The sequence below is a fragment of the Aquarana catesbeiana genome, linkage group LG08 (genome assembly GCF_042186555.1).
Source record: "Aquarana catesbeiana isolate 2022-GZ linkage group LG08, ASM4218655v1, whole genome shotgun sequence".
Taxonomy (NCBI): Eukaryota; Metazoa; Chordata; class Amphibia; order Anura; family Ranidae; genus Aquarana; species Aquarana catesbeiana.
The window spans coordinates 135,807,288-135,824,042 of NC_133331.1; the positions used below are offsets into that span (position 1 = coordinate 135,807,288).

The 16,755-nt window shown below is 43.2% G+C and overlaps 1 protein-coding gene across 7 annotated transcripts in view; it reads left to right on the forward strand.

Annotated features, from left to right (window-relative positions):
- Positions 1–16,755, forward strand: part of LOC141106055 (solute carrier family 22 member 15-like) — a 658,271-nt gene that overhangs the window by 359,953 nt on the left and 281,563 nt on the right. The window contains exon 11 of one of the 7 annotated variants that reach the window (XM_073596435.1): positions 5,033–6,782. The exons of the other annotated variants lie outside the window; for them this stretch is intronic. Coding sequence (XP_073452536.1) covers positions 5,033–5,120 — 88 coding nt within the window. The 3' untranslated portion in view covers positions 5,121–6,782. Of the gene's footprint in view, positions 1–5,032; positions 6,783–16,755 lie in introns of those variants that run through there. 7 annotated transcript variants of the gene reach the window in all.

Below are 16,755 nucleotides of genomic sequence, written 5' to 3' on the forward strand. Positions count from 1 at the left end.
AGCCTTAGTCGGTGAGGTGACCAAGAACCCAATGGTAACTCTGACAGAGCTCCAGCGTTCCTCTGTGGAGAGAGGAGAACCTTCCAGAAGAACAACCATCTCTACAGCACTCCACCGATCAGGACTGTATGGTAGAGTTGCCAGACGGAAGCCACTCCTCAGTAAAAGGCACGTGAGAGCCCACCTGGAGTTTGCCAAAAGGCACTTGAAGGACTTGACCATGGGAAACCAAATCCTCTGGTCTGATGAAAAAAAAGATTGAACTCTTTGGTCTGAATAGTAAGCGTCATGTCTGGAGGAGACCAGGCACCGCTCATCACCTGGCCAATACCATGCCTACAGTGAAACATGGTGATGGCAGCATCATGCTGTGGGGATGTTTTTCAGCAGCAGGAAATGGGAGACTAGTCAGGATCGATGGAAAGATGAATGCAGCAATGTACAGAGGCATCCTTGATGAAAACCTACTCCAGAGCGCTCTGGACCTCAGACTGGGGCGAAGGTTCACCTTCCAACAGTACAATGACCCTAAGCACACAGCCAAGATAACAAAGGAGTGGCTATGGGACAACTCAGTTACTGTCCTTGAGTGGCCCAGCCAGAGCCCAGACTTGAACCCAATTTAACATCTCTGGAGAGATCTGAAAATGGTTGTGCACCGACACTCCCCATCCAACCTGATGGAGCATGAGAGGTCCTGCAAAGTAGAATGGGAGAAACTGTCCAAAAATAGGTGTGCCAAGCTTGTAGCATCATACTCAAAAAGACTTGAGGCTGTAATTGGTGCCAAACGTGCTTCAACAAAATATTGAGCAGAGGCTGTGAATGGGATTTCTTTTCGTTTTTAATTTTTAATAAATTTGCAAAGGTTTCAAACAAACTTCTTTCACGTTTTAATTATGGGGTATTGTTTGTAGAGTTTTGAGGAAAATAGTGAATTTAATGCATTTTGGAATAAGGCTGTAACATAACAAAATGTGGAAAAAGTGAAGTGCTGTGAATACTTTCTGGATGCACTGTAGTTAATGATGTCACACGGGAGACATCACCTCTTTGTATAACCACTTTCAACTGGCAGATATGTCATTTGGTGTGACTGAAGCAACAGGAACAAACATAAGCGTCAATGGATTTTTATTGTTCGATTGGTTGGCAGATGTAGGGCATCATGACTGAAGATGGACATTGCTGGATGACATGATTGACAGTGGATTTACATTGTGGGACATTTTTTAGTTTATTTCTTTTTCTAAAGAACATGTTAAACAGTGTCTGTCTTTATTTATTCTTTACTTTTTTTGTGAATTAGTAGGAGTACTATGTACCCTTTACCCATTCACATGGCAAAGCCAGTATCTATGTGCCTCTGTAATGTTAAAGGGGCTTGCAGATTCCAACAAGCTCATCGACTTCTAGGCCAGGGTTGTGGGGAAGAAGCCTTTGACTTCTTCAACATGAAGAAAAGGTGCTTTGCCAGAAGCATCTTTTGGCCTGGTTTTATTCCCCCCCCCCTCCTTTCCTAGCCTGCCAGGCTGCTGGCTTGGATAAGGGTCTGGTGTGGATTTCTTTTTTTGGGGGGGGGCGAGGAGGCACTTCACACAATTTTTTTTCTTTTTTTGCATGAGGTTTCCTTTAAAAGTAATACCAGACCTGGTAGGTGAATGAGACAAGTAACGTTTACCAGTCATTAGATCAGTTTTCTTTTCTTTAACTTTTTCCTCTCTGTTTTCACCTGGTGATCTGGCCAGTAGCACACCTCTTGTATTAGTGAAACACCACTCTGGATGAATGAGAACAGGAGGCACATCAGACAGCAGCATTGTCAGTTGGGAGGGGGGGGGTTGTGTTAAATGTATTAGAATACTTTTACATACGCTAACAAATTGAAGCCAAACTCCAGCTTACACTTTATAATCAGTTACAACAAACAGTTTTTCCTTTTGGGATAAAGTTTTTCGTGAATAAATAAAAGCTGGGCATTTTTTAAGCTACTCCACCATTGTTAAATGGCATCCATGTAAACTGATACATGCTGCTGGAGAGCTTGTTCTTTGAAAAACAACAGACCTGCTGGGTGGATCACCAGTTGAAAATAGAAGAGAGACAAAATAAAATTAACTCAGCCATCACACTAAGAATTGGTAAGCTGCAACATAACAAATGTGTGCTTTTGGGTTTATTACCACTTTAAAATTTCCCTATGTAGTTTGTCAGTTCCCCTATCTTCTTGCAATAACTTTCAATACACGGACACTATGGTTGCTCTGTGCCTACCCTTAGTGAGGGGAATGTCACATAAAAAAGCCCCTACTATTTGCTCTTCTAAGCCAACTGCCCTAAATTCAATGGCCCTTATGATTACAAAGCATTTGGCATGGTGGAATCCTGCATTAGTTCACGAGCACCACAGACGAGCAGGTTCGCCTGAGCCCTATGGTAGAACTAAATTCAAAGGTCCTACCAAATTATGTCCAGGAATAATACATTTGATTGTCTATTGATCTGTGAGATATGAGTATGTTGGTGTCAGAGTGGAGCAAAGACTTTTAATAGGATGAGTCTCTGTCTGTGGCAAAGGAAAGTGTACCTGTTCTGCTGCAAGGCTAGAAGATAGAGGGTTCAAAATTGGTGTTAATGTATTGAATCTTCAATATACTCATGCCACTGTGCCTGTAGCTGAACATATTAAGGGCCTTGAGTCTCCTAGAGAAAGTTAAAGAACAGAGTGAAAAGATGGAACTTCGGCTATTATCAAGAAAACTAAGGTTATGACAACAAGAAGGACAGCTAACTTTGAAGTTGATGGTAAAGACCTAGACATAATAGACAGCTTTTACCTCTTTGGATCAATTATTAACAACAAAGGATCCAGCAGTCAAGAAATACGACTCAGAATAGCCCTTAGAAGAGCAAGGATGAAAGATCTACAAAAGTACTGATGTGTCAATAAGTGCAAAGCTCGAAATGGTTCAGGCTATGGTATTTTCTGTCATTCTCTATGGATGTGAAATCTAGACAATGAAGAAACACGACAGGAAAATGTATTGCTACTTTTGAACTTTGGTGTTGGCAAAGGACACAAACAAGTCCTACCTTTCACCAGAAGCCCAAATAAATGGAGTGAGGCTGTCTTATTCTGGATATATTATGAGTAGTTCCAACTCAATGGAAAAGACAATTATGGTTAGAAAAGTTGAAGCAAAGAGAAGAGAAAATAAACAAAGGATCAAAAATTACATAATTACATCACACCTGTGTTCCACCTGCCTGAAAATGACATATCTCAAACACCACCTAACGCCGTTTTGTCAGCCTACATCTGACGTCATCAGGGGAACCCAACGGAGCTGCGATTCCTATACAATACAATACAACCTCTCCTATATGGCAACACTGGAGCTTTAAATAGGATATTTATATATGTATGTTCAGTATGGTGGCCTGAATTTATGGGAGGAGCCCGGGGGGTATTTAACCAGTCTGCTTGCCTGTGGTCCTTGTCGGTTTCCTGTGCGTGATACTACGTCACTAGGCCGACTACTCAACTCGTTAGCATTCGTGAGTTGCGTGTTCAAAGCTTTCAGAGGCTTTTGGTTCCCGTTCGCAATTTTCATACAACGTGTCTGCCTTGGCTGTCGCAGATAGGTTTTCGTTTGACGTTTTTTATTTCATGCAGCACTGTTTGTTAGATATCTTGTGTTGCCAATCCTCGATACTGAACTTACTAATCATTCTTTAAAGAAACCCTGCACGCAGCCGTAGTATTTAGCAACCGATTCGTGCCTCTATCATACCAAAACATTTCATTTATTTTTACGTACCTCACTCTGATTCAAATCCAGTCGTGTCCGCATCGCACCAGTTTGTTCAGGCGTGTCTCACTTGTTTTCCTCATCTTCATACCAGGCTCCACAGTCCGGTTCGTTGTCAGTCGCAGTCGCGGCACACCGATTCGTGTCTCTGTCATGGCTAAATCATTTCAATCATATCACTGTCACGTACCATGCTCCGATTCAAATCTAGTCGCATCCGTGATGCACCGATTCGTCCCCGCGTGCCCCAGTGTTTTTTTTGGCCTCATTTCAGTACATGCTCCAGAGTCCGGTTTGTTGTCCGTTGCAGTCACGGCACACCGATTCGTGCCTCTGTCATGGCAAATCATTTCACTCATTTCACTGTCACATACCACGCACCGTTTCGAATCCAGTCGCATCCATGATGCACAGATTCATTCCGGCGTGCTCCAGTTGTTGTTTGGCCCCATTTCAGTACATGCTCCAGAGTCCGGTTCGTTTTCAGTCAGAGCCACAGCACAACCGATTCGTGCCTCTGTCATGGCAAATCATTTCACTGTCACGTACCGCGCTCCGATTCAAATCCAGTAGCATCCGAGATGCACCAATTCATCCCGGCGCGCCCCCCGTTGTCTTGGCCACATTTCATTCCCTGCTCCACAGTCCGACTCATTGTTTCACACCTGTCGCTCCCAGCCAAATCCACTCGAACCAACAACGCACCGATTCGCACCCACCATTTCAGCCTTACAGGTATCGTTTGCATGTTGCCTGTCATTCCTCCCCAGGTCTGGCAGTCAGTTCATATTGAGTCCTTCGTGCATTCTCTATTTTCTTAAACACGGCTCCACGGATGTTCGACCTCAGACGTCTCTACGACGCAGAAAAAAAAACACACCCCGTCTTCCTTCTAAGTTCAGTCATGATCTCGATTCATTTGTTAAAACCTTTGCCTCACTGCTACTTCCCCTTATAGTCTCACAAACGCACTACAAAATTACACAACTCAGCCACTTAGTTACCTTCCAAGTTAGGTAGTCAAAGCCTCTCACCACTTGTCATCTGTCATTTCTCCTTTAAGTCAGTCAAGTTCAGTAGGTCCATCCTGCACCAGGTTGCACATTATTTCCCCAGGTAAAAAAGGAAAAAAAAAAAAAAACAAAGGGTCAGGAACCATGTACATATGTGTGTATATAGAAAAGAGAATTAACCCGACTTTCATGTCACCCCTAATATAGGTTCCGGTCGATCAACTTTCAACCTCAAAGACAGGACATCGCATCTAGGGCACAAGTCACCCAGAGCCATGTCTCAGGCCGGCAGTGAAGACTTCACGGCCCCGCTGTCACCTTCTCTGGTTTCAGAGAGCGGCAGCATGCAGTCCCTCAGAGGATGGACCATCCCCAAGTTGACAGCGGAACTGAGGCGCAGGCGTGTGCCCTTCTCCACTACAGCCAGGAAAACCGAGCTCTTCTGGCTCCTCTTCCATCCGCCAGCCACAGTTGGGCCCAGCACCCAGCAGGCGTCCCTTCAGTCGATATCTGCTGGAAAGAGTCGTACTACTTTGCTACCAAACTGACCTTTGGCTCTAAGAGTAGCCCCTGACTCTGACACTTATGCACTGTCCCTCCCCTGGATACTGTCGCACCAAGCTCAGTGTCAAAAAGTCATCTACTACTTGGACGACGACTTGTTAATTGAACAGCCTGGTGTGCTCCCAGAAGACCTCGACAAATTAAGAGTCGTCTTTGGGAATCTCAATGTTCCCATTGCGGAACACAAAGTAGACGACCCAGCACACACCATCACCTTCCTTGGAGTCAACCTAGACACTTGCTCCATGCAGGCCAGCCTCCCGTCGACAAGCTGACCCGCATCAGGTCAGTCCTCCAAGACTTCACCCATACAAGGAGGTGTACTTAGAAGCAGCTTCAATCTCTCTTGGGAATGCTCAATTTTGCAATGCGGATCATTCCCCAGGGTCGATCTTTTGTGTCACGCTCCTGGTCTTCCTCTCCCAGACACAGGACCCCTGCAATTTTTGGCCACCATTGGTTTGCAGGACCATGGCCTCCACAGGTACTCCTAATCCCCAGGTTTACCCGGACTTCCTTCCTCTTCAAACTATACCCGGTCGTGGCAGCCACTCAACTCTGGGGTCATATCTGGACAGGACAAACCGTGGCCTTCACCACCGACAACCAGGCCACAGCCGATCTTGTTAATAAAGACAGATCTAAGTCGCTCTCAATTATGTCTATACTTAGCCAGCGTCCAGCATTTTCTGGCCTTTCGAGATCCCGCAAAACCAACTTTATTTGCATCTTATGCGATCCCAGCCATCCTATGCAGCCTCCAAAAATGACAACTCATGATCAATGCCAAACGTCTGCCTATAACAAGTGCCATCTTCCGGGACATGTCTACTGTCCTTGCTAGTTTGCCATTTGGCCTTCTCCCCAGCCTGTGACCTCATGTATGACATCTTGGATTTTCCCATATGCGTAATTTGACTCCCTGTAATAGGGGTCATTTAAGTCTGGTGAGTGCATACTGTGTCTGCATGCTGGTGGAGGGGAACCTTTCCTATACTCACTGAGGACGTTATTCACATGTGGGATCTATACATGGGCTTCACAATTTTTTATGTATTTTTTATAATTTAAATGTAGATGTATTGATTTATTTGTTTATTCACTATTGTGCTATGTAATGTATGATATAAGAGCGTGGTTCCTTTGTTTCTTTTCACATTGTTTCAGGTGTTTTTTTACACTTTACAACACGCAGCTCCTTTTTTTTGTAGTTTATTTGTTTTTTTGGTGTTTGATTTGCATGGGTTTGGAACCTATTAGTTCCTATATTTTTTTTTTAAACAGAAGAGAACAACCTGCAAAATTAATGTGGTCAACTTGACAGCACGTCCTTAAAGGTTAACTCCACTTTTGTGGGGGAAAAAAATAGCAAATAAAGAAAAAATAATATAGCGCATAGCAACACTAATCATTTTGTAATTGAATGTTATTAAAAATTACCTTTCCTTTCCAATCTGCAGCCAATGTAATTTTCTGAGAATACATTGCAATATGGCTACCTGGAGTTTCTGTACACAGAATGTGTACTGACCACTCCCCAGAAACATAATTTCCTGCTTGTGTGATTGGCTCACCAATTTTCCCAGATGTCTGCCTAAGATACAAATAGGAGCACGTCTAAAGGGATGGAGGCCCAGCAGATTTCCTCATTGGTGCCCAGTAGCTCCACACCTGACAGTTAATTATGAAACCAATAGACCTACTCAGAACAAAGGCACAGGGAAACACACAGGGTTTTCTTCAGAATAACAAAAGATAGGAATCTGCAACAAAGTTTATTATAATCCTTGCAATGTACATAGATCACCCAGGGGGGAATGTTTTTTTATCAACAAAAGTAGAGTTACGCTTTAATTGTATAAAAAAAGTCCTTCATGTGGATTTATAAGGGGAATAGAAACAGAGGCCTAAGTAAAACAGAGGCACACATTCTGGTCCTCCAGTAGAAAAAAGACATAGGACACACAGTGCACAGTCTATGAGCACCTCCCCCTTGCAATTTTCAGACTCTGAATTCTCTGTTCAGCACTGGGAAGAAAATAGCAGCCAGCGAGCGATTGCAGCTAAAGATTTTGAATTTGGCTGGCTGCTATTTTCCCCACTGTGTTGAAAAGAGGCGGAGGATTCAGTGTCTGCCAGCTGTCTCTTCCTCTCACTGCACTTCTGGCAATGTTTTTTTCTCCCATAAGCTGCTGAGATGACCACTTAACACTACACCATTTCCCCCCACTGTCTCTAACCTTAATGCTCTCTCTTGGACATCCCTTCCCCATTCAACCCCCACCTCATGCTGTCTAATCTCTCTCTCTCTTTCACCCTTTAGGCTCGATTCACACCTATGCATGTTGCTTTTGAGCGTTTTTGGAGTTTTTTTTTGTCATGCTTGCCACGTTTTTGAGCAGCGTTTTTGTAGCGTTTTTGCTGCGTTTTGCGTTTTTTTTTTTGTTTTTTTTACAGTTTTTTTTTTTAGACTGTATACAGTCAAAAAAAAAAAAAAAACGCCAAAAACGCTGCAAAAACGGTGCACTTGCATTTTTGATGCTGGTCCATTGAATTCTTTTACATGCAAAACGCTGCATTTTGCATAAAAAAAAGTCCCTGACCCTTTCCAAAAATGCAGAGGTACAAAAAGGCATTGATGTGAACATGTTCCATAGGAACCCATGTTAAAAAATTCCCATGCATTTCTGCAAAATGCATCAAAAAACGCGCTAGTGTGAATGGAGCCTAAGTTCCAATGCTCACCCTCTGCAACCACACAACCACCCAGGCCAATTTTCAGCTTTCAGCACTGTCAAACTTTGACAATTGCGTGGTCATGCGTCGTTGTACCCAAATTAAATTTTGATCCCCCCCCCGCAAATAGAGCTTTCTCTTGGTGGTATTTGATCACCTTTGTGTTTTTTATTTTTTGCGCTATAAACAAAAAAAGAGTGACAATTTTGAAAAAAAAACACAATATTTATTACTTTTTGCTATAATAAATATCCCATCTTTTTTAAACTATTTTTTTCCTCAGTTTAGGCCTATATGTATTCTTCTACATATTTTTGGTAAAAAAAAATCCCAATAAGCGTATATTGATTGGTTTGCACAAAAGTTACAGCGTTTACAAAATAGGGGATAGATTTGTCATTTTTATTATTATTTTTTTTGCTACTAATGGCGGCGATCTGTGATTTTTATTGTGACTGTGACATTGCGGTGGACAGATCGGACACTTTTGACACTATTTTGGGACCATTGACATTTATACAGCGATCACTGCTATAAAAATGCACTGATTACTGTATAAATGTGATTGGCAGGGAAGGGGTTAACACTAGGGGAGCTGAAGGGGTTAAATGCGTATCCTAGGGAATGATTCTAACTGTGGGGAGAGGGGACTGATGAGGAGAGGAGACCGATTGGTGTTCCTCTGTACAAGGAACATACGATCAGTTCTCCTCTCCCCTGACAGGACGTGGATCTGTGTGTTTACACACACAGATCCACGTCCCTGCTCTGTGATGAGCAATCACGGGTGCCCGGTGGACATCACAGCCACTGGGCATGTGCATCGGGTCCCCAGTGGTGCGGCGCTCTCCACAATGCCGGGAAGCCGAGGACGTTATATGACGCCCGCCCGGAGGGACGAAGGGTTCCTGCCGCCGTCATTTTACTATACGGCAATAGGGAACTGGTTAATTAAAGCTGCTGCCCTATTCTCCTGACCCCTACATTTCTCACTGTCTCTCCTCCTCACCCTGATCCCAGCACTTCCCTGCTACACACCTCATTCCTTAAGTCATGTCACATCTGTCTCATCTGATCCCCCCCCCTCCTTTTCCCCAGGTTACAGGGGCTTCCTGCCATAATTTCACTTTTTGTTGCTAATGATGAGCTTGTCTTTTGGCCTATTCTGGCTAAACATAAAAAACAAAAGTAAATGGAGTATTGGAGCAGTTAGACCACACTGGGAAGCGATGATTGGTACATAGCATAAACATGGATCTATCAAGTACCCCAATACATAATAACTTACTACAGTCTTTTGTTCCATTGTTGATATGAAGTGTGTGATGAGCAATAGGGGTGTATAGGACAGAATACATTTTTAAAGTATACCTTTTACTAACCTTAGTAATTTAATCTGAGTAGGGGATGTAGACTTGCATCAACAGAGTTTACCCTATAATGCTTGAGAAGTGTGAGGAGCAGGGCAAGGCTTACCCACATTTGCATAAGAAGTTAATATTTTTATATAACTTCAGTTGCTTATATTTTTGGACCTACTTAGCATTTTGACTTTTGAGCAGGTTGTACCATCTTATACATTTGTATCTTCTGCTCAGTTTGAATTGTGAAGGATTGTGCTACAGTTTCTATAAGTTGTCTTTTAAGCTGATGGATAGCTGTAGACAACAACTTTATCTTCCCTGTGCTCCAGTTTTCCTGGAGAATCCATAGAGCCAGTTGTCCATTAGTTATTTTCTCCATGCCACCTTTAGCACCTTTAGTGCTGTTCTTTGTGAATACATAACATTATTACTGCCTGTTAACTTTCCTTTTGCATCCTTTACTGTTTACACAACAGCTTCTCATCTTGCATGGCTTATGGGTGAGAAACAATGTAGTTTGCATGAATTTTGAGCATTAAGCATTCATTCATTTTTTTTTTTTAATGAGATCAAGAAGGTATCACTTCAGATCAATCATGGACAATATTGAAAATACAGAGTCGGTAAAGTAATCCACAACACTATGGTAATGGTCAACAACGGTGCTAACAATAGCGTATAGCACAGACAAAAATATACACTCACCGGCCACTTTATTAGGTGAAGCGCTTACCCCCGAAGGAGCGGGTAAATAATTGTTGTATCCGTAATTCACGTTTACCACTCAACCCTCGCAGCCCATAGATTTAAAAGTCACAGCCTTTAATGCTTTTTCTTAATGCTTTATTCATCAACATAAACTGGGATGGGAGAAGGACTTTCTTTGAGATGCTCTTTGGTGGATTTCTGATCTTTTCCTTGCCTCACATGCAAAGACTCACAGCATTGCAGGTGACAGCTATTCAAAACTGGATGATTACTTTATCAGGGAAGATGGAGGTAGATTTCTGACAAAGAATAAACGATAAGAGTCACTCTGAATGACTTCTCCCGCTGACTGATTGGAATCCCGGGGCAATGCTGAACCCAAAGTCACAGACCACAACCACCTGTCTTGCTGACTTGCGTACCAACATCCCTCAGTCTCTGGACAGTACCTTTCCCTTGGGCCTTTCACTCACTTGATCAATAGCCCGCGTGTCGCTCCTAAGCAATCGATCGCCCAGTTTCCTTCTGCTTGACTCTACTTCTCCCGCAATGGTTCCTAGTTTCTCTTCGCCTTTGTGGCCCGCTCCCCTCCCCGCAGGGACGGCCAACGACATCCAGCGACTACATGCTGTAATATGTCGTCTGTTCCTCCATGAAGACCGGTTCTTCACCCTTCTCGCAAAGGTGTAGCTCTGTTGGCTCCCCGGGGAAAAACCTCCACCTCCCCCTCCGGGAACCAGACTGGCTCTCTCGCTCCTCAGAGCAGGACTGGACTCAAACTCTCTCGGACACCAGGTGACCCCCTTTTTATATGAGAGTCCCAGGCATTACCAAGCAAATCAATGATTGGTCGAGACTATCACATAAACTACCTGCCATTCAAATGGTAATTGAACACAACAGGCCTGCTGTAATAGCATACGCCTGTCTAAATTTACCTGACATAGAAAGCTAGCAAAAAGGGTCACCTACCTAAAAGTAGGTGCCCGCTACATAGGTACACCTTGCTAGTACTGGGTTGGACCCCCTTTTGCCTTCAGAACGACCTTACTTCTTCGTGGCATAGATTTAACAAGGTGAAACATTCCTCAGAGATTTTGGTCCATGTTGACATACTATCACCTAGTTGCTGCAGATTTTCCTGCTGCACTTCCATGATGCGAATCTCCCATTCCACCACATCCCGCAGGTGCTCGATTGGATTAAGATCTGGTGACTGTAGAGGCCATTTGAGTACAATGAACTCATGTTCAAGAAATTAGTTTGAGAGGATTTGAGCTTTATGACATGGTGCATTATCCTGCTGGAAGTAGCCATCAGAAGATGGGTACACTGTAGTCATAAAGGGATGGACATGGTCAGCAACAATACAAAGCTAGGCCATGGCGTTTAACCGATGCTTAATTGGTACTAAGGGGCCCAAAGTGTGCCGAGAAAATATTCCCCACACCATTACACCACCACCACCAGCCTGAACCATTGATACAAGTCAGGATGGATCCATGCGTTCATGTTGTGTATGCCAAATTCTGACTCTACCATCTGAATATCACAGCTGAAATCGAGACTCATCAGAACAGGCAACATTTTTCCAATTTTCTATTGTCCCATTTTTTGGTGAGCCTGTGTGAATTGTAGCCTCAGTTTCATGTGCTTAGCTGACAGGAGTGGCACCCAGTGTGGTCTTCTGCTGCTGTAGCCCATCTCCTTCAATGTTCGATGTTTTGTTCCTTTAAGAGATAGTATTATGCATACCTTGGTTGTAACAAGTGGTTATTTGAGTTACTGTTGCCTTTCTTTCATCTCAAATCGTGTGCCCATTCTCCTCTGACATCGACAGGGCATTTTTGTCCACAGAATTGCCGCTCACTGGATATTTTCTCTTTTTTGGATCATTCTCTGTAAATCCTAGAGATGGTTGTGCGTGAAAATACCAGTAGATCAGCAGTTTTTGAAATACTCAGACCAGCAACCTTGCCACATTTAAAGTCACTTAAATCCCCTTTCCTTCCTATGCTGATGCTCTGTTTGAACTTCAGCAAGATGTCTATACCACGTCTAGATGCCTAAATGCATTGAATTGCTGCCATGTGATTGGCTGATTAGCAATTTGTGTTACCAAGCAATTTAATAGGTGTACCTAATAAAGTGGCCGGTAAGTGTATAATCCATCATTACAGTATAGATCTGTAAGAGCCAGATACATTGATGCAGACTTCTGTAATAGTGTATATTAGCATAATGAATTGACAAATTAGAACACCTCACTGAAAGAGGATCAGTAAAGGGAGTAAAAAAAGAAAAAAAAGTAATTTACCAGTCAAATAAGAAGTGAAATCTTCATGTATTGGTCCCAAGTTTTTTAAAATTGATTTACATTGACATTGAAGATGCTAACAATATTTTTGTGGGTCATGATCCAGAATATTTTCCGCTTTGCTGGTACATGAGACACTGAAGGTTGTTTCCAAGCCTTTGCAATGGTGTCAGGTCATCTGAGGCCAGGTGACAGATGCACACCGTTGGGGTCAGGAATGCATCGCTAAGGTAGTGGACCCTACCCTGGCTGACTGCTACGGATGGAACTCTGGGTGGCTCAGGAAAGCAGGTCCACTGGAGCACCAGCATGAATCCCACTGGGGGCTAGAGCATAAGATTCCCCAGGGCGCTGAGTCTAAGAGCCAGCAGGTGTTCACCAGAGCCTCTAGTGGTGAGGATGGACTGAGCTGCAACTGGCTCCAGGTCGCTGCCCCCAGGGTCTCCCAGCCCACGCTCACGGTAGGCTACAGGAGGATAGAGAGGAAGCAGCAGCCCAGGACAACAAGGCATAGTCAGGAAATAAGCTAAAGGTCGGGGCAACTAGCAGACAAGGATAGACAGAGAGCATGCCAAAGGTCAGACTAGCAAGCAAGCAGGGATGGTCAAAGAACAAGCCAAGATCGGTAACAAACAGACGTAGAGCACATGGCAAGCAGGAGACAGGAAACCAAACACACAATATTGCTCAGGCAAGGCAGGCTTAAATAGGCACAGTGTTAAAAAGTGTATCCTGTAGAAGCTAGGGTGGAGCCACACTGAGGGAAGATTACTTAACCATGCAGGTGTGAGAGTGCAGGCTTAATGGCGCGTACCCACGACCGGACTTTCCGTCAGAATAGACTCCGACGGTCTTTCCAACGGAGTTCTGACGAAACGGACTTGTCTACACACGATCACACCAAAGTCTGATTGTTTAGAATACAATTACGTACGACGGGGCTAGAAAAGGGAAGTTCAATAGCCAGTAGCCAATAGCTGCCCTTGCGTCGTTTTGGTCCGTCGGAATAGCATACAGACCAGCGGTTTTCCCGATAGGAACTGATTCCGTCGGACAAATTTGAAACGTTCTATTTCTAGGTCCATCAGAATTTTAGAAAGAAAAAGTCAGATGAAGACCACATACGATCGGAATGTCCGACGGAATGATTTTCTGATGGAAAGTCTGGTCGTGTGTACGCGGCATAAGGCTGATTGATGTCTGTCCGCTTACCTGAGGCATGAATACTGGCAATTCATGACAAATGGTCATCTTGGCTGCCAATAACAAAAAATATCAGTTTCTGAGCATTGCGGAATATCTTATCAATAGGACTCATTAAGAAGGGCAATTTGTAGTAATTGCGGCTCAGGTATTTCGGTGACTCTATGCAGCAAAACGAAAACACTGTTCCAGAAGCCCTAAATTTGAGGGCATTCCCACCAGACATGGTACATATTCCCTAAAAGATTACAGCCCTGAAAACATAATGGAAAAGCATTTAGATATATTTTGGAGAAGTGGGTAGGGACTAAGTACCATTTTAGCAAGCAACATTCAGAATAGATAGAAGTTGGCTTTTTGGCACAGTCTTTGTAACTAGGAACTCTGAAAGACCTGAAAGGGATTTTGCAAGCACCATTGAAAGCCATGGCAGGAATTATGAGAGTAGGAGTTCTGGAAGACTAGGCAGGGATTATGGGGGTACCATAACAAAATCATTTTTGTGTGTTTACTATTTGTTCTAATGAGCATACTTGGTGCCTAAAAACTACACAAATCCAATTTTTAAACAATGGGTTAGGTTTAGAGAGATTAGGGTATAGGCCTTTGTCAGATCTGCAAACTGATAGACACATGTGGGCAATGATGAACCCAAAATACTAATCACATTTGTCTTTAAGGATCATGCAGATGACACATACACTAAGATCAAGCTTGCGGTGGAAGATATTTCTTCAAAACTAGTATAATACCCTGTACACACGGTCGGATTTTCCGACAGAAAAAGTGCGATCGGAATGTGTTGTCGGAAATTCAGATCGTATGTAGGCTCCATAGGACTTTTTCCGTCGGAATTTCCGACACACAAAGTTTGAGTACAGGATATGACATTTTCCGACAACAAAATCCGATTGGTTAAATTCCGATTGTGTGTACACAAATCTGACACACAAAGTGCCACGCATGCTCAGAATAAATTAAGAGAGGAAAGCTATTGGCTACTGCCCTGTTTATAGTCCCGGTGTACGTGTTTTACGTCACCGCTTTCAGAACGATCGGATTTTCCGACAACTTTGTGCGACTGTGTGTATGCAAGACAAGTTTGAGCCAACATCCGTCGCAAAAAATCCATGGATTTTGTTGTCGGAATGTCCGATCAATGTCCGATCGTGTGTACAGGGCAAAAGTGTTAAGTAGAGTGACAGAGCACAGAGTTGTGAGATTAAATTGCAGATCTGCTGCAATTTGGCTACCTGTATATTGGAAAATACATTATCTGTATTTTTTACATCATCCTCCTGTCTCCATTACACCCTGTTTTTTGAATGGGACTAAAGACTTTAGTTCCACATAAGTTTGTGTACTGCAGCGTACTTCTTCCATGCACTTAAGAGAAGCCGCAGAGGACTTAGAAATAGAGTTTGGTTTGGTGCATTAGGGCTGTTCACAAGATGAGGATAGTAACAACAGTCAGGGGTTTAGATAGCAGGACCAGGTGATACAGAAGATGAATGGCAGGTATTACAGCCATTCAGCAGGTAAGCCATGTTCCCTGCATCAGTTTAAATATAACTTTGTAATAATTTTATATATTGTAATTTCCTTTCATCAAGAGAAAATAATTCCGTATTTGGAGGGGAGGTAATCTTTTTAAATGCAGTTGCACGTATTTTTATACTCCTAGTACATTAACCGCTTCCCGACCTCTGATGACGTACTTCGGCAGAATGGCACGCTTGGGCAAAAGGGCGTACAGGTACGTTCCCTTTAAGAAGTGGTGCTGCGGGCACACGCGATCGCTGCGTTCTCCATGGCCGTGACCGTGGGTCCTGCGGATTTGATGTTCGCCGGGTGCCCGCGATCGTGTCACGGAGAGGTGGAACTGGGAGATGCCTTTGTAAACAAGGCATTTCTCCGTTCTTCCTTGTGACATGACAGAGATCACTGCTCCCTGTCATTGGGTGTGTCGTGTGTTGAAGCCTATCCCCCCACAATTAGAATCACTCCCTAGGACACACTTAACCCCTTCATCGCCCCCTAGTGGTTAACCTCCTCACTGCCAGTGTCATTTACACAGTAATCAGTGCATTTTTATAGCACTGAACGCTGTATAAATATCAATGGTCCCAAAATAGTGTCAAATGTGTCTGCCGTAATGTCACAGTCACGATAAAAATCGCAGATCGCCGCCATTACTAATAAAAAAAAAAATGAATAATAAAAATGCCATAAAACTATCCCCTATTTTGTAGACGCTCTAAATTTGGCACAAACCAATCAATATACGCTTATTGCGATTTTTTTTTTTTTTTTTTTTTTACCAAAAATATGTATAAGAATACATATTGGCCTAATCTGAGGAAAAAAATATTTTTTTTATATATTTTTGGGGGATATTTATTATAGCAAAAAGTAAAAAATATAGCTTTTTTTTTTTCAAAATTTACACTGTTTTTTGTTTATAGCGCAAAAAATAAAAACCGCAGAGGTGATCAAATACCGCCAAAAGAAAGCTCCATTTGTGGGGAAAAAAGGACGTAGATTTTGTTTGGATACAATGTCGCACAACCGCGCAATTGTCACTTAAAGTGATGCAGTGCTGAATCGCAAAAAGTGCTCTGGTCAGGAAGGGGGCAAATCCTTCTGGGGCTGAAGTAGTTAAAGCGTTTGTTAACCCCAAAAAAATAAAGATCTGCTCCTTTTAAATCATGTTATACAGCACAGTGCTTGTGCTGTGTCATTTGGCCCCCTGTATCACCTGTAATACCTGGCTGATCCTGCTAGTTTCTACCTTTCCCCCCTGTATGCTGCCCCCCATATATCATGGCTGCTGAGCCCTGACACTGTTATCAGCGTACGTACCTCCGTCATCCACTGCCCTCCTCTGTGTCTCCTGTGTCCTCTCCTCTATCCTCTCCCCCCTCCCCTCTCTGCCTGTCAGCTCCGTGTCCATGCCACCCCCTCCTATCCTGCCACTCAAATTACTGTTTATTTTTAATATAATCCTCTGTTTTTTAATGTAATGGCCCCCTGTGACT